A 19,467-nucleotide genomic window follows, 5' to 3' on the forward strand; every position below is an offset into this window, starting at 1 on the left:
TCAAAGTCACATGGTAAGTTAGTGACAAAGCAAGGGTCAGAACCTACATTCTTTGACTTCTCAGTTCAGAGCTCTTTCCAAGAGATTAGAATCTCTTATGCAGGGTTTGGTCCTGCAAATAACCCAACAAACTCCATTTAACTCCAACGGTCTTGGTTTTCTCTTTCTCTAAGACCCCCTTGGAAGTTTTAAAAGAGCCTGGTTAAGAACTACTGACTTCAGAATAAGTTTCTGGGAGAAATTTTCTAAAACCATAAGGTAGTGTTCTAAAAGCATAAAGTTAGTGTTCTGTTCTGGGTTGAGAGTGATGAACCTGCATTTAATAGGGGATTGACATCAGTAGGTGAAAGAGAAAGTAAACTTAATACTAGAAGGTATAATTCATGGGGAGCAAGGAAGACGGAGTATATGTATGTCTTTCAAACAGAATAGCTTAAATGACACTAACATTAAAACCTTCTCAACATTTGTAGGTAGGTTTGCAACCATCAAAGCAAAACCCACATTAATGGAGGATTCCAGGAACCTGGAGGCCTAAAGTGAAAGTTTAATCCTGATCTATATTCAGAGCAGAATACAATGAGACATACAGCATATGATTCAGACATGCCAGGAAGGCTTCTTGCTGCTGCTCCCACATACCTTCCTCATCTGCTACTCAGGGTCTGGAATTCCGGCATTAGAGTTACTTTGTTTGCCTTTGCTTGAGGACTAAATCCCATTACCCTGGAAGTAGTATCATTTAAGCCATCATCAGCCATTGGCACTTCAGTGAGAAAGATCAGATTCTAAGAGCTAGTTTTGCAAGGTGGTGTCAGAAGTGTGAGGGTACTGAATGCCAACAGACAATACAGAGATATTAGGGAGTTTTGTGAGTACTAATTGGATTTTTTTTTTTTTTTTTTTGAGACGGAGTTTCGCTCTTGTTACCCAGGCTGGAGTGCAATGGTGCAATCTCGGCTCACCGCAACCTCTGCCTCCTGGGTTCAGGCAATTCTCCTGTCTCAGCCTCCTGAGTAGCTGGGATTACAGGCACGCGCCACCATGCCCAGCTAATTTTTTGTATTTTTAGTAGAGACGGGGTTTCACCATGTTGACCAGATGGTCTCGATCTCTCGACCCCGTGATCCACCCGCCTCGGCCTCCCAAAGTGCTGGGATTACAAGCTTGAGCCACCCGTGCCCGGCCACACGGATTTTTTTTTTTTAAAAAGCTTTTATTTGAAATCATTACAGATTCACATGCAGTTTTAAGAAATAATACAGATCCTGTATACTCTACACAGTTTTCCCAATAGTAACATTTTGCAAAGCTATAGTACAACATCACAACCAGGATATTGACATTATAACAGGGTAGTCAAGATATAGAGCATTTCCATCATCACAACGATCACTGTTGTTACACTTTTATAACCACCATCTTTTCTGGGTACTTATCTAAAATAAAGGAAATGAGTACACTGAAGTGATATTTGCACTCCTATATTTATCACAGCACTACTCATAATAACCAAGATATGGAATCAACCAAAGTATCTGTCAATGGATGAATGGATGAAGAGAACGTGGTCTATATACATGGTGGAATATTATTCAGCCACAGAAAGAATGAATTCCTGTCATTTTCTGCAACACGGATGGAACTGGAGCTCATAATGTTAAGTGAAATAAGCCAGGCACAGAAAGACAAATATTGAATGATCTCACTCATTTGTAGGAGCTAAAAAAGTGGATTCCGGCCGGGCGCGGCGGCTCAAGCCTGTAATCCCAGCACTTTGGGAGGCCGAGGCGGGTGGATCACGAGGTCAAGAGATCGAGACCATCCTGGTCAACATGGTGAAACCCCGTCTCTACCAAAAATACAAAAAATTGGCTGGGCATGGTGGCGCGTGCCTGTAATCCCAGCTACTCAGGAGGCTGAGGCAGGAGAATTGCCTGAACCCAGGAGGCGGAGGTTGCGGTGAGCCGAGATCGCGTCATTGCACTCCAGCCTGGGTAACAAGAGCGAAACTCCCTCTCATAAAAAAAAAAAAAAAAAAAAAAAAAAAAAAAAAAAAAAAAAAAAAAAAAAAAAAAAAAAAAGTGGATTCCATGGAGGTAGGGAGTATAATGATGGTTATTAGAGGCTGGGAAAGACGGTGTTAGGGAAATGAAGAGAGGTTCATTAATGGATACAAAAACACAGTTTGATAGATGGAGTAAGTTCTAGTGCTCAGTGGCACAGTAGGGTGACAGTAGTTAACAATAATTTATTGCATATTTCAAAATAAATAAAACAGAAGATTTGAAATGTTCCCAACACAAAGAAATGATACATGTTTGAGGTGACAGATATCCTATCCTAATTACCCTGATTTGATCATTAAACATTGTATGCATGTATCAAAAGATCACATGTACTCAATAAATATGTACAATTATTACATATTAATAAAAAATAAAAAATCAACTGGGCATATTTGTGTAGGTCTATTTCTAGGTTCTGTGGCATTGATCTAACATGTCCACCCTTCTGCCAAAATTACATTGTCTTGGTTGCTGTAACTATATAATGAGTGTTGAAACTGGGTAGATTGATTACTCACGTTTTATTCTTCTTTTTTGAGATCATTTTAGCTATTCTAGGGGACTCATTTGATTTTATGCTGGCTCCAAAGCCTCTGAAGATGAAGTCTGTGCTCTTAGACATGGGGAGCTCTATACTGGCCAAATGAATTAGGTTTATGGACCAGCAATTAGCATGTAACTTTCACAAAGTTGTATATCAATTCTTAAAACCAAGGCAGTGTGAAAGACAAAGGTCAAGTGAAAAGGCCATTCTTGGAGCTAGATCTGGGATTCTATACTGTTATTTCAGCCAGGATCCCCCTCCCCCAGAGCAGTAGAGTTGATAATGTCCCAGTGTCACAGATAGGGTTGGGAGGGGACACTAGAGTAGTTACCTACCTAATGACATCTGCATTGGAGAGCTCTTAACAATGCCCCTCACTTCCTGTGATGGGTCATTGAAAAGGTCAAGGAAGCTAGCTTTCATGATTATCTGAAAGAACCTCTTCTTGCTCTTCCCATGTACATATTGTTGTAACTAATACATTCCTACATTTGAGAACCACTTCCACATGTATAGCATCTCAAAATATATCAGTTACCACAGCCCTGGACTAGGAGAGTCTTGAAGACAAAAAATAAAAATAAGAGAGGAGATTTGTAGTAATCCTGGGAGGTTTGAAACTAAATGAGGCCAGGCGCAGTGGCTCATGCCTGTAATCCCAGAACTTTGGGAGGACAAGGTGGGCAGATCACCTGAGGTCAGGAGTTCGAGACTAGCCTAGCCAACATGGTGAAACCCCGTCTCTATTAAAAATACAAAAATTAGTCAGGCGTGGTGGTAAGCACCTGTAATCCCAGATACTTGGGAGGCTGAGGCAGGAGAATCACTTGAACTCAGGAGGCAGAGGTTGTAGTGAGCTGAGATCACATCATTGCACTCCAGCCTGGGTGATAAGAGTGAAATGCCATCTCAAAAAAAAAAAAAAAAAAAAAAAAAAAGAAAAAGAAAAGAAAAGAAAGAAACTAAATGATTTTCTTTGAAGACTTTAGAATTGCTGTTAAGGAAAGAAGCAATCTGTTCAACTAAACTAGTATTTAGACACGGGGAGACAAGAGAGGGCCTAAAAGGAATAGCCTGGAGTTACATAGGGTGGGGAAGGACTGTGACCACAATGCTTGGCATGAGTTAGCAGGGCTATCCTCTGGTTAATCGACTCCTGGTTGCTTTGTGGATATTCTTTTGTTTGAAGTGTTCTCAGTGAAAAGACAAGTCAGTCTCAGATATGTTTGAGGAACCTGGGCTGGGATAATGGAGTACCATAAAGGTCAGCATGGTAGATGTGATAGTTAATAGTGTCAACTTGAATGGATTGAAGAATGCACAGTATTGTTGCTGCATGTATCTGTGAGGGTGTTGCCAAAGGAGATTAACACTTGAGTCAGTGGACTGGGAGAGGCAGACCACCCTCAATCTGGTTGGGCATCATTTAATCAGCTGCCAGCATGGCCAGAATAAAAAGCAGTCAGAAGAACGTGGAGATACTAGACTGGCTTAGCCTCCCAGGATATATCTTTCTCCCATGGTGGATGCTTCCTACCCTCAAACATCAGACTCCAAGTTCTTCAGCTTTGGGACTGGAACTGACTTCCTTGCTCCTCAGCTTGCAGATGACCTATTGTGGGACCTTGCAATCATGAGTTAATACTCCTCTATGAACTCAGATAGATCGATAGATAGATAGATACTGTATATAGATAGACAGATAGATATTCTTTTAGTTCTGTCCCTCTAGAGAACTCTGACTAATACAGTGAGGGAAGTCGAGGAAATCAGAGTGAGGAAGTTCAGGAACTGAGAGCATCCAGGAGACAATGACAAGCTGTTAGGACAGTATCCCTTTTGCAGCCTGAAAACTCTTCAGGTGGCTGGGGCTCTTTTCTACTCACATCTCTGTCTGAGGAATTGGAGCAAAATCTTACAGAGTTCTGTTAATACAGGTCAGATCCTTACTGACATTATCTCCAGATTGCTTTCTAACACTGTCTGTCACATGTTATTATAGCAATCAAAAGGTTGGGAATTAATTCACAACCTTAAATTAACTACCAACTTTTTGGTGGCTAATTAAGGCTGGCCTTAATTCCCTATATAAGGGGAATCGTATTCCCATGATGAGGAAAAGAGACAATAAGGGCATCCCAAGAGCTAGAATACGCAGTTGAAAGGGAGACATGTCTAGTCAGCAGACCTAGGGGTACTGCTTAACTGGAAATAAAATATTCACAGGCCTTCAGCCTCAATTAAAAAGAGCTTTAGGCCAGGTGCTGGGGCTCACACCTGTAATCACAGCACTTTGGAGGCTGAGGCGGGAGGATCATGAGGTCAGGAGTTTGAGACCAGCCTGGCCAACATAGTAAAACCCCGTCTCTACTAAAAGTACAAAAAAAAAAAAAAATTAGCAGTAGGTGGTGGTGGGCACCTGTGATCCCAGCTAATCACTTGAACCTGGAAGGCAGAGGTTGCAGTGAGCCAAGATCACGCCACTGCACTCCAGCCCTGGTGACAGTGTGAGACTCTGTCTCCAAAAAAAAAAAAAAAAAAAAAGGGAGCTTCACATGGAAATTTCAGGATACCTGAATCTGATCATTTTGGATAGTGACTCATTCAGTACAACAAAGCCCACTGAGAAAACAGAAGGAAAGGCCTGGGGAAAGTAAGGTCTCATTAAGATTGCCTACCCCTGGGGACAGTGAAAATGGCTATCAGTAATAGAAGCAGCTGTCAGTAATTGAGGCAAGACAGAAAACTAAACTCTTCTTTCCAAGCATGGGGCATCATCAGGACCCTGAGATAGAGAGGAGAAAGCAGTGAACTCTGAGTAAAGCCGAATTAAGCTCAGAGTTACTTCACTCAAAGACCCTCAGCAACCTCATCTAACAAATAGAGTTAGCAGTGACCGCCTTCTCAGGAATACCATAAAGATGAAATGAAAGAACTTATATAAAGTGACTGATAATGAATAGGTATTCTAATAAGCAGAAAGTAGTTCCTTCCCTTTGTTTGGCTGAGCATCATAGTTTTGTTTTGGTTCATGAGAAAAGAGAAACTAAAGCTTTACTTCAGATTTAAATTGATTTGCAAGATATCTTTTCTTAAGTACTTTGGCTTGTGGTTACCAGAAAGAGAGAATGTCTGAATCTTTTGTCTTGGATCAGTTTGAGGTTCTTTATTGTGATTTGGGGCTCCTGATTTGGCACGTGTCCTTAGACCAGTGACAGAAAGCTGAATAATCTCTTTATACTTATTAAGTGTGTGTGTGTGTATGTGTGTGTATATACACACACACATTATTGTCCATCTGCCTCTAAATTATGAGTAAAGTTTCCCTTATTTTTAAATAAAAATAAACAGAGGTTTGATTTTTTGCTGTACTCAATGAGCTATCTTTGGACACTTTGGACACAAGTACCCTGTATGATTCACTCCTTAGCCTTAAGCATTTAAAATCATTTGCTATCTGTCATCAAGGACACCTAGGGACCTGAATATTCCTCCACTACCCCCAAGTAAACCTCAGCACAGAAATGAGCCTACGAACATGTAAGCATGTAGCTTATGATTCCATAGTCTTTCACAGAGAGTCAGTGGGGCTGAGGAGGTAAAGACAGCTTTACCTTTTTGCTTAGGAACTTTTCTCACAGTCATTGCAGCCTGCCTCTTCTGATTTTCAGAAATTTCAAAGCCTAAAAAAGAAAAATATATGATTTTTAAAATGAGAAACACATACTCTTCTTAGGTGTATAAATAAGTAAACATTTTCTGTAAGCAAGATTTGGTAAGACATAACAAAAAATCTTGAAATCCCCCTCCCCCTAAAAAAAGAAAAAGAAAAGTCATTCCCTTTAACCTAGTAATTCCTTTCTAGGAATTTAAGGAAATCTGTCACAAACTTGAACAAAAACCTAGCTATAAAATTGCACATCACAGAATAGAGAGCCAAAAAAAGAATTGTGAACATGGGCTAAGAGCCTGTTAAGTGGAGAATGGTTAAATAAAGCATGGCATAGTCAAAGAAATATTTTGTAACCAAAAGCAAAATTATAAAGAAAAGGACATAATGAGCCAAAAGATATAACTCAAACAGAAGATGTATATGTAAATAATAAAAGTTTCAAAAGGAGGGAAAAAATCAAATGGAAGATAGTAATAAAGAAGTAACAAAAAAGTTGGCTAAGGGAAAAAATATATATACTTACTGTGGAAAGAAGAAAAGGTCTTGCTAAGCCCTAGGCAGGATGGGCATGCATAGATGCACACCTAGATACTGACTAGTGGAATTCCCAAACTTCAGGATAAAAAAAAAAAATCTGACAAGCTTCACAACAGAAAGGACAGCTTACTTAATGAAAGAGAGACATCATAATATTACTTAATATTACTAGAATCCTCATCTGAAACATTGGAAGTAATAGTCTTTTTTTTTTTTTTTTCCTCTGTCACCCAGGCTGGAGTGCAGTGGCATGATCATAACTCACTGCAGCCTTGACAGCCCAGCCTTAAGCAATCCTCTGACCTTAGCCTCCTGAGTATCTGGGACCACAGGCTTGTGCCACCACATGGACCTGGCTAACCATTTTTTAAATTCTTTATTTTTTGTAGACATGGGGTCTCCCTGTGTTTACCAAGCTGGCCTTGAACTCCCGGGCCCAAGTGATCCTCCCACCTCAGCCTCCTAAAATGCTAGGATTACAGGCATGAGCCACTGCACCCAATGTAATAGTCTTCTGAATAAACCCTGGATCAAAAGGAAACCATTCCTGAAGTTATAAAATGTCTAAAAATTACTAAAAAGGAAATTTTATTTTTTTTTAATTGTACTTTATGTTCTAGGGTACATGCGCAGATCATGCAGGTTGCATAGGCACATACATGGCAATGTGGTTTGCTGCCTCCATCCCTCCGTCACTTACATCTGGCATTTCTCCTTATGTTATCCCTCCCCAACCTTCCCACCACTCCCGCTGTCCCTCCCTTGCCCCCAACAACAGACCCCAGTGTGTGATGCTCCCCTCCTTGTGTCCATGTGTTCTCATTGTTCAACACCTGCCTGTGAGTGAGAACATGCTTGATTTTCTGTTCTTGTGTCAGTTTGCTGAGAACGGTGGTTTCCAGATTCATCCATGTCCCTACAAAGGACATGAACTCATCGTTTTTTTATGGCTACATAGTATTCCATGGTGTATATGTGCCACATTTTCCTTGTCCAGTCTATCGTTGATCAGCCTTTAGGTTGGTTCCAGGTCTTTGCTATTGTAAACAGTGCTGCTATGAACATACCTGTACATGTGTCTTTATAATAGAATAACTTATAATTAACAGAGATATAGACCAATGGAACAGAACAGAGGCCTTGGAGGCAACGCCACACATCCACAACCATCTGATCTTTGACAAACCAGACAAAAACAAGCAATGGGGAAAGGATTCCCTGTTTAATAAACGGTGTTGGGAAAACTGGCTAGCCATGTGCAGAAAGCAGAAACTGGACCCCTTCCTGACACCTTACACTAAAATTAACTCCGGAAACATAAGATCTAACACCATAAAAATCCTAGAAGAAAATCTAGGCAAAACCATTCAGGATATAGGCATAGGCAAGGGCTTCATGACTAAAACACCAAAAGCACTGGCAACAAAAGCCAAAATAGACAAATGGGACCTAATTAAACTCAAGAGCTTCTGTACAGCAAAAGAAACAATCATTAGAGTGAACCGGCAACTAATAGAATGAGAAAAAATTTTTGCAATCTAGCCATCTGACAAAGTGCTAATATCCAGAATCTACAAAGAACTAAAACAGATTTACAAGAAAAAAACAAACAAACCCATCCAAAAGTAGGCAAAGGATATGAACAGACACTTTTCAAAAGAAGACATATGAAAAAATGCTCATCATCACTGGTCATTAGAGAAATGCAAATCAAAATCACATCAAGATACCACCTCATGCCAGTTAGAATGGTGACCATTAAAAAATCAGGACATTGTATATTAAAAACTATGGGATACAGTTGAGACTTTACTCAAAAGAAAATATACTCTAAAATGATTTTATAATTTTGTAAAACTCAAACAAAGTATTCAACCAATGAAACAGGGAAAGAATCTAAAATATTTTTTAAAACCTAAAAGAAAGCAGAAAAAATAAGTAAATAAAAGTGAAAATTAATTTAAAAAACAGAAACCGCAGAAGGGATAAACAAACCAAAAACAAATTCTTCGAAAAGACCAAATGTAAATTAGTACGACCATTATAGAAAACAGTATGAAAGTTCCTAAAAAAATTAAAAATAAAACTTCTATATAATCCAGCAATGCCATTGCTGTTTATATATCCAAAACAAAGGATATCAATATACTGAAGAAATAACTGCACTCAGATGTTTATCACAGCATTATTTACAATAACCAAAATATGAAATCAACCTAAATGCCCATCAATGGATGAATGGATAAAGAAAATGTGGTATATATACATGATATTATATTATTCCACCATAAAAAATGAAATCCTGTCATTTGCAAAAACATGGATGGAACTGGAGGATATTATGTTAAGTGAAATAAGATATTTTTCCTCCTTCATGGGAGCTGAAAAGTGGCTTTCATAAAGGAAGAAAGTAGAATGGCGATTATCAGTGGCTCAGAAAGAAAGGTTCAGGGCAATGGAAAAGGGCTGGTTAATAGGTACAGAAACACAGAAGGAATAAGATTTAATTTTTGATAGGATAGTAGGAAAATTAGAGTTAACAATAATTTATTGTATATCGCAAAATAGCTTTAAAAAATTTAGAATATTCCCAACACAAAGAAAAGTGTTTGAGGTGATGGATATCACAATCACCTTGATTTGATCATTACACATTGTATACAGGTACCAAAATATCACACATACCTTAAAAATATGTATAATGATTATATGTACATAAAAAAGATCAATGCTCCCTGATAAGCCTTCAATAAAATTAAAGAAAATAAAAATATATGAAATATTATGAATGAGAAAGAAGAGAGATAACCAAAATTATGGAAGATATTATGATAATTAGAATATGTTATGTGCAGATATATAGCATTAAATTAAAAATCCAGAGGAAATGAAGAATTTCCCAGAAAAAATAGAAATTATCGAAAGTAATATACAAAGAAGAAGAAATGTATAGAATCTGAAGAAAATGCTACCATTTTCCTGAAGCATAGAGAACAAGACTTTGATAAAAGGAGAGAAGGGCCTTGTTCTTTATATATACATTTTGCATTTTAGGTTTTGGGGTACATCTGAAGAACATGCAAGATTGTTGCATAGGTACATACATGGCAATGTGGTTTGCTGCCTTCCTCCCCATCACCTATATCTGGCATTTCTCCCCATGTTATCCCTCCCCAACTCCCCACCCCCCACTGTCCCTCCCCTAGTTCCCCACCACAGACACCAGTGTGTGATGCTCCCCTCCCTGTGTCCATGTGCTCTCATTGTTCAATACCTGCCTATGAGTGAGAATATGCAGTGTTTGATTTTCTGTTCTTGTGTCAGTTTGCTGAGAATGAAGGTTTCCAGGTTCATCCATGTCCCTACAAAGGACACAAACTCTTCCATTTTTATGGCTGCATAGTATTCCATGGTGTATATATGCCATATTTTCCCTGTCCTGTCTATCATTGATGGGCATTTGGGTTGGTTTCAAGTCTTTGCTATTGCAAACAGTGCCTCAATGAACATTCGTGTGCATGTGAGCCTTGCTCTTAAATGTGAAAACTTAATAACAATGTCAAGCCTTTACATATTAACAAATTTAATATAATGGCAATCAGAATCCAAATGGGCTTTTTATGCCAGTTTTTATGCCAGTGTTCTTAAACTTATAATAAATAAATTTGATATTCATATCAAAGAATAAACATCTAAGAACTGCTAAGAAAGGACGATAAAAGAAGAATAAATGAGAATTGATGTTACCAGGCATGAAAACTTTCTCAAAATCGACTTTAATTAAAACAGTATAGTCTTGATACAAGAACTGACAAACAGAAGAGTGGAAGAGAATAGGAAGTTTAAAGACACACCTAAGTATATATGCAGAGTTACTATATATGAAACATGGCATTTAAACTGTGTGGAAAATAAATGATTTATTTAATAAATGATGCAGATGCAACTGGCTATCCACCTGGAAGAAAAAATGAGACCCCTTCCTCACATTATATGAAAATGTAAATTCCAGATGGATTATAGTTTTAAAAGTAAACCAGAAATATTTTTAATCAGGAAATTATATAGTTTTGATGGGGGGAGATATTAAACAAGATGAACCTTGGGGCCAAAAAAGGAATAGATACATTTTTTCAAAGTAAAAAACAGAAATACCATTTGACCCAGCAATCCCATTACTGGGTATATACCCAAAGTATTATACATCATTCTATTATAAAGACACATGCACATGTATGTTCGTTGTGGTGCTGTTTACAATAGCGAAGACTTAGAACCAATCAAAATGCCCATCAATGATAGACTGGATAAAGAAAATGTGGCATATATACACCATGGAATACTATGCAGCCATAAAAAAGGATAAGTTCATATCCTTTCCAGGGACATAGATAAAGCTGGAAACCATCATTCTCAGCAAACTGACACAACAACAGAAAACCAAACACCGCATGTTCTCACTCATAAGTGGGAGTTGAACAGTGAGAACACATGGACACATGGAGGGGAGCATCACACACTGGGTTCAGTTGGGGGCTAGGGGGATAGGGGAGGGATAATGGGATATGGGGAGGTTAGGGAGGGATAACATTGGGAGAAATGCCTGATGTAGGTGATGGGGGGATGGAGGCAGCAAACCAGCATGGCATTCCTGTACCTATGCAACAATCCTGCAAGTGCTGCACAGGTACCCCAGAACTTAAAGTATAATAATAATAATAATAATAATAATAATAAAAATAATAAAAATAAAAGATAAAAGATAAAAGATAAAAGAATCCAGGAGTGGCCAGACCAAAAAAAAAAAAGAAAGAAAAAGAAAATTAAATATTTATAGAAGTAGGCAACATAAATAAACTCAACAGACTAAAAACAGAGTGGTGAAAATGTGAAATTTGTGATTGATATAGTGTCACGTCCCCAGTATAGAGTCCTTCCAAATTTATTTTTAAAGAATGACAAAAACTAAAAATGAGTAAAGGGTATAAGGCAATTCACAAAAGAAATGAAAATAGCTATTAGGCATATGAAAGAAAAAGTTCCAACATTTTTTTCTTCTATAAGTTTTTCAGAATTTACTATGTAAGTATGTATTAAAACTGTTTACATCCTAATATACAGTCATTCCACTTTAGGGTATCTATCCTGCAGGAATAAAAGCACCAATAAGTGACAATGAGACATGTACACGGATATTTGTTACAGCAATATCTGTAGTGGGAAATAAAGCTAAATAGAAAATGAATGTCTAGCAAAAAAAGAACAGTCAGCCCTCTGTATCCATGGGTTCCACATCTGGATTCAATCAACTGTGGATTAAAAATATGTAGAAAAAAAGTGGCTGGTTGCTTCTTTACTGAACACATATGGACTTTTTTTCTTGTATTCCATAAGCAATACAGTATGACAATCATTTACATAGCATTTACATTGTGCTAAGTATTATAAATAATATAGAGATGACAAAGTATATGGAGGATGTACACAGATTATAAGTAAATACTATATCATTTTATATAAGAGATTTGTGTATCCATGGATTTTGATATCCATAGGAGTCCTGGAACCAGTCTCCTGTGGATACCAAGGTATGACTATGGTTACTACATAATATTAATATTATGGAATGTTATTCAGCTGTATATAAGAAAAGTGTGATGAATTTCTTGATGTGCCCATTTAACTAGACTATACTTCTCACTATTATAGGTGTTGCCATGAGGGTATTTTACAGATGTAGTCAAAGCCCCTGATATAGTTTGGCTATGTCCCCACCCAAGTCTCATTTAAATTGTAATCCCCATGTGTTGGGGGAGGGGCCTGATGGGAGGTGACTGGAGCATGGGGGTGAATTTCTCCCATGCTATTCTCATGATAGTAAGTTCTCACGAGATCTGATGGTTTAAAAGTATGGGGCACTTCCCCCCTCGCTATCTCACACTCTCCGGCCACTATAAGAAGATGCTTGTTTCCCCTTTACCTTCTGCTATGATTCTAAGATTCCTGTGAGTCAATTAAACCTCTTTTGTTCATACATTACCCAGTTTCAGGTAGCCATTTATAGCAGTGTGGAAATGGACTAATATAAATCAGCTGACTTTATATAAGGCAGAATATCATAGATAATCTTGGTTGACAAGACTGAATCTGTTTTAAGACCTTAAAAGTAGACCTGAGCTCTCCCAGAGAAAGAGCAGAAATTCTACCTCTGCACCACAGCTTTGGCCCATGTCTGTGCCATTTCATCCTTCTCATGATCTTCTCTTCCTGACTGCCTGTAGATGACAGCTTTGGCTTATGTCCACGGGTTTGAGCCTGCCTATGATCCTCCATTTCTGACTGCCTGCTCTATGGAATTCTGAGTAACTTAGCCAACATTCACAATCACATAAACCAATTCCTTGTAATACAATTTTAAGTAGTGGTAGTAATATATCTCCTGCTGGTTATGTCTCTTTGGTTGAACGCTAACTGATACAAGGGGTTATAGTTAGAGTCTGTATTATTTATCTGGGGAGTTACTTATGATTTTATCATAAGTTTAAAAGGCAACCTACAAGGTTATATATATATTATGATTTTTGTAAATAAAAAAGTATTCTGTTTGTATATGTTTATATGGGCATGAGATAAGTATGGAGAGAGGCATACTGAACTGTTAAAACTGGTTATTTCATTCAGTATGGAAGTGACAGAGAAGGGGAAAGAATGCTAAATTTTCTTTATATATTTCCATATTTGTTTAAATGGTTATAATGGTCATAAATTTTATAATTAAAAAGTAAAAATTAAAAAAATTAAGCTATGATAAAACCATATGACCCTCAGAAAATAATAATTAAAAATATGAAATTATTTGATAGAAATGCTAATGATATAATGATGAGTGAAAATGAAGAGACAAAATTATATCTATCTACCATAAAGGGGCAGTAAGAGGACAGAAAAAAAAAAGATTCAGTCACCTTGGCTTTTCTAACTAGACACATTAAATAAAGGCTGGAAATAAATATCAAAATGTTTATGAAAGTCATTACTATGTTCCTGCGTGATTTTTACTTTTTTCTTGTATTTTTCTGCTGTTTTTTCCCCCAAATTTCCTATAATAGCAGTGATTTGCTGTTATTACCAAACAAAAAAAATCCTTCAATGTTTTCAAAGATGAACATATGCCTGTTCAGAAAGTAATTTCTAGAAGCTTTTCTATTAGAAGCAGGTAAAGTCACAGGGTTATTAGGGCACTGTGTGGGAGACATAGTATTAGAGCCAACGGGAATGGCAGGGGCTATCTAATTTATTCAGGGTCTGAACACTAAGACCATTATTTTAATACCTCTAATAGCCTCGGCAGGGTCAGTGGTTGCTGCTGCTTGCCTTTGAGAGAAGTAGCCAGCAACATTTATAAACCACTCCACTTTATGCTCCAGTGCAATGTCCATATGCTAAAAGCAATCTGATTCCAATGAGACTCAAAGTGAGTTATTAATATAAACTCTACCCAAGTTCTGAGGAGAAGACTGGAATTAGACTTGTCTTTCTGACCATCCTTCCTTACCTCTGGAAAATTTCAATCCCCAACATGGAAGGATAAGAGAACCCTTTCGCATCAGGATTCAATGAGTAGGCTCATTTTTCTAGAGAAAATTTCCACCAACTTGAGCATATAGGCGTTTTAAAGTACAATTTGGCTCCCATAAGCAATGAGGCAAATACAGAAACTGCATATCTTCTCAGGGAGTTAACAAGCCTGATTGCTTGGTATTTTTTTTATGGCAGAAAGGCAGGATCATGAGCAAGAGACCAAACAGTACTTTGTAAGCCACAAAGTTATAACCAATGATGTCTAAATCCCACAATTGGGAAGCAGCATGAAAAATAAATCTACTATCTATATCCCCTCTGGAAAAGAGAAACAATCTATTGTAAAGCAAAAAGTATGTTTAGGTGTGATTTGAAATCATGCAAATGGTCATGGTTTTAGGTCCTGCTATATTTTCTATAATTTACATCCACACAGAAAGTATGACATATATGTGTATATTATTTTAATCTACAATCTAGGAGAATTTAGTTAACATCTGCAGTATCCTAATCAAAAGTACAAACTATATACCTAATGAAGATTACAGAACAGGTTGTATAACTGATTTTTGTTCATTTGCTAATAAGTGTTTGTATATTTGGGAGAATCAAGCCTGAGGCTGGCTTTCAGTGTGATATTCTTAGCTGGTAGGGGAGGATAACCTATAGTTTCCACCTACCACTGACTAATGGAAGCTGTTGGTACTTACCAAAAACAACCTAATAATAAGGAACCACCAAAGTAGTTTAAGTCAGTTTGCAACAGAAATCCTCCCTCTGACTCCAGGAAAATGGAAACCAATTCAAACCTCCTATGCTCTTCATAGCCATATTCTTCTTTCCACTCTCAGGTCACTTACCGATTTTTTCATCTTCCTGTACCATTTTCCTCTCTTCTCTGAAAGCCCTGAGCCAGCGTATTTTTTCCTCCAGCTTCTTGGCAAAGAACAGATGTATCTCCTCAGTCTCCTTGTTGTGAAGCTTGAAGGCATTCTTCATGCTGACATTAAAGTCATCATCTCTGCCATCCTCAATGTCAACCACCTCATATTTATCCATGTCAATGCGGCCTTTGTAGTACAGGATATCTCTCCGGATTAGGTCCTAGATGGGAAGGAAGAGGTTTCTTGAAGATATATGCAGGGTGGGTTCTAGAAGAGTTGGCACATGGGCACAGGAAAATGCTAAAACTGTTATTCTTTTGAAGTACCAGTGGGGATTGGTTTCTTATAAATTCGGCCAGGTTATATTAGCAGTCTGACATTGGCAGGTTGGTTAAACAAATGCCCCAAGAAAAAGCCTCTGTCTCACCTCCAAAGATCATTTAAGATGCCAGAATCAATCCTTGAATGTGTGTGCAAGACTGCTGATGGGAGGTAGGAAACAGTAAGCCACACAAACATGGCTAGCAAAGGCTTCTCCTTTTCTAAAATGTCAGCAAGCCCAGCAGAGGTATGAAATGAGCTGGCTGGTTACCTGGGATGTGTTCAAATATCCATGCAGGCCAGTGAGACCTGAACATCAGAGGGGGATTGAGTGGTAAGAGCAGCTAGGAGACCACAGACTGCTGGCAAAGAAGGATTACCTAGGGAGGGTCTAACACTTAGGACTCTCGGGATTTTTAGAAAAGGCCCAGTCTGGCAGAAGGAATGAAGGTAAAACTAGATAAAGAAGAAGTTCACATATCAACACAGATGAATGTCACAAACCTTATGGTGTGAGAAAAACAAGTTGCATATGGATACAAACAGTATGCTGCCTATTCGTTATTGTTTTCTTGCTCTCATAGATACAAAATTGGATTAATCCTAACTCTAGTCCATGAGACATTCATCATTAGTCCATGCATGGCATTTTTATTTCTCTATTTATTCATTTACTTACTTATTTTAATAATATAAAGTACTGGTAAATCTGCCACCAATCCCAAAGTTATGACCCCAAGGCATCCTCCATCCTAAGTACTATGCTCATAATTTCCATGGTTTCCCTTCTATATAGTTTTATCTCATCTGTATCTATTCCCTTACAAAACAATGCCACATAAGGTTTAAAGATACTTATGCATGTAGAAAATTATAAAGAAATATGTGACAATGAAATATGCCAAATTCCAGACAGCACAGGGCAGAAAATGGGGAGGGGAAAAAGAGGAACAGGAATAAAAAGCAGAAGAGAGGGTAATGAATTATTTCTTAAGTTGGATAGCAAGCACATGGGTGTTCATTATATTTTTGCATATTTCCAAATGTCAAATATTTCTTTTTTTTTTTTTTTGAGACGGTGTTTCGCTCTTGTTACCCAGGCTGGAGTGCAATGGCGCGATCTCGGCTCACCGCAACCTCCACCTCCTGGGTTCAGGCAATTCTCCTGCCTCAGCCTCCTGAATAGCTGGGATTACAGGCACGCGCCACCATGCCCAGCTAATTTTTTGTATTTTTAGTAGAGACGGGGTTTCACCATGTTGACCAGGATGGTCTCGATCTCTTGACCTCGTGATCCACCCGCCTCGGCCTCCCAAAGTGCTGGGATTACAGGCTTGAGCCACCGCGCCCGGCCCAAATGTCAAATATTTCATAAGTTAAAAAAGAAAACAGAGGGATGGATGAAATGACATACAGGCCTATGGAATGTCAGCTCTTATAAATCTCTTGAAGTGGGCTTTCAGCTCCTCCTCCTCTTGGCGCTACCATCAGCCTCTCTGAGAACACATCCACTGCTGGCGCATGTAGCACAGCCGAGTCAGGTTGAGGAACGCCCCTATAAGCCCTGCCCTGACAGATGTTTTCAGGCTAACTCTCCCTCCTCTCTGCTTTATTTGCTCTTTCAGTCAGCTGGACAGAGTCAGAAATGCTCATTAATTTTTTATTAGCATGATACAGTTCAATTAAAACAGTCTGATTCTACTGAATTGCCTAACATGACGACTTCTCAGCTGTGGGCTCCGTACAAAGAATCTTCTTTTGAACACCCACATTCCCAATCCTAAATCTTCACACTGTGCAGTATACTGAGATTTTCAGATGGGCTGAGAAAGGCTACCTTGCAGGGTTCCCAGCATAGCTCTGTCAACCTCAAAGACCCAGGCAGGAAAATACAGATGTCGTTGAATTGCTTTTCAAAAAATAACAATCATGTTGCTTTTTTCCCTCCAATAATGATTGTTCATGTAAATAAGCAAAGAATATAGATGGATTCTGATCTACTGGGTGTCCCCAGGATCAAGTTCACAGGAGAGGAAGAGTTCAGCTGTAGAGAGAGGGCCAATGCTGCCCAAAGCCTATTTCAGAACCTGGGTTCCTTTTACCATGTTCAGTGTGCATAAGCTCAATCCCAGCCAAAAGGATAGAGTGGTTCCCATGCACTGACTTGCACAATTCTCAGGAATGCTTTTGTGAAACACATGTATAAAAAGTGGGCCCCATCAGGCTAATCTAAGCACAAAAGCAGGACAAGCTAGGGAGAATGTATGAATGTAATTTATCTTGATCTCAGAAAGGTTTGAATTCTGCCTTACCATACATAATACAATACACACAAACCTGGAAAGCCAGATCTAAACCACACATTCTCACTGGACCACATTGCCTAAAACAGGCAGCCTCAACTTCCTTGTTGCTAACTTCAGTCTGCAGCCTCCTTCCGCTCCACCCCCATTCTGAGTTGGTGTGTCATAGTAATTGAGAGCTTTTAACACCTTTGCTAGTTCCCAAAAATAGAAAGAATATGCCTGATCTTGAAACTACATTAAAAGCATCAATTAAACCTCCTATTGTTTCTTTAGATATTTAAGGATGAATTTCTGCTTCTGTGGTCGGGAAACAGGGCTAGAGAGATGGGTTACTAAAATTATCCCTTTGCCTGTTCTCTCTGGTCCTCCAGAGGGTTGAAAGTGACTTTTCAGGCACTAGATTAGTAATAAGCCAAATGTAGAGATGTGATAGGAATAATTAAGAATGACCTACTAGTTCAGGAAGTCCAATCAGAAAGATTTAACTAAGGCCATAAGCAGCATGGAACAAAAGAAAGAGCATGATGTAGTCTGAAGCCTTGAGTTTGATGCCTTGCTGCTTAACCTACAGCTGTATGGTTATGGGCAAGCCAGTTAACCTCTCTGGGCCCCAATTTTCTGAACTAAGAAATGAAGACATTTATCCTTATTCTGTAAAATAGTTATAAAGCTCTAATGTAAACATGTCATTTTTAGGACATGAAGCCAGACTTGTTCATCAAATACAGCCCTGAGCTTTCTTGCTCCTGGGCCAGTGTTTTATAATCCTTTAAAATCTCTTTTGATAAATGTAAAAGGAAAACAATCTCACTACCTCTGTTAGCTCATTTAAACTTTCCAAATAATTCAAATATTGGGAGTAAAAATAAGTCAAAGCAAGAGTAACTCTGAATATTTTTTTCAATTCACATAGCTACTCCACTGTCCCTGGAAATTCTATGTACCCTTTCAGGACAGAGTGGTATTTGCCAAATGGTATTTGCCACCCACTCACTAAAATAACAGATATATACTTGGTTTCACACTAATATCTGCTCTCTGGCCCAACCATGCCTCCTATTCCAATCCTAGCTTTCATGGTCAAATTCACACATTCTTCTTCCTCAAAGAAACTTTCCATGACTGCAACTGCTAGCTCAAGTTGATGTGGCTTCCCTTCTCCAACATCTAACACCAGTTGTGAAGATCCTGACATACTACACACTTGACACTTAGCTACCATGAGGCTCACAGCTTTTAGTTTTGCCTGCCCATTTAGGCTGTGGGTAGCACTCTATCTTCTTTGGTCTTGCTTCACTGAGAGGTTTTCCAGAGAAGAGCAGCTGACAAAGCCCTCCCAAACCCTGGTTGCCTGTGGTCCTATTGGAACCAGGCTGCCCATATGCCACTTGTTAATGGTAGTCTCAGTGCCTTCACAGGGACATGGTGAGCAAGTGCTCAAAATAGATGCTATTCGGATCATCATGACGTTCCTGCCTAATGAAGTTTATCATTTCCAATAAAATGGCAGCCTTCCTCCTTTTCCTTTGTGTTCATCTGAATTGGGAGACAA

The 19,467-nt window shown here is 38.5% G+C and overlaps 1 protein-coding gene across 13 annotated transcripts in view; it reads right to left on the minus strand.

Annotated features, from left to right (window-relative positions):
• ARHGEF9 (Cdc42 guanine nucleotide exchange factor 9) overlaps positions 1-19,467 on the minus strand; it is a 378,000-nt gene that overhangs the window by 3,569 nt on the left and 354,964 nt on the right. For all 13 annotated transcript variants that reach the window (XM_074391854.1, XM_039475471.2, XM_010351684.3 and 10 more), the window contains 2 exons: positions 15,265-15,508; positions 6,228-6,296 (listed from right to left, as the gene is read on the minus strand). In XM_074391854.1, the coding sequence (XP_074247955.1) occupies positions 6,228-6,296; positions 15,265-15,508 (313 nt within the window). The remainder of the gene's footprint in view (positions 1-6,227; positions 6,297-15,264; positions 15,509-19,467) is intronic.

Source organism: Saimiri boliviensis, chromosome X (genome assembly GCF_048565385.1).
Source record: "Saimiri boliviensis isolate mSaiBol1 chromosome X, mSaiBol1.pri, whole genome shotgun sequence".
In the NCBI taxonomy this organism is placed as follows: Eukaryota; Metazoa; Chordata; class Mammalia; order Primates; family Cebidae; genus Saimiri; species Saimiri boliviensis.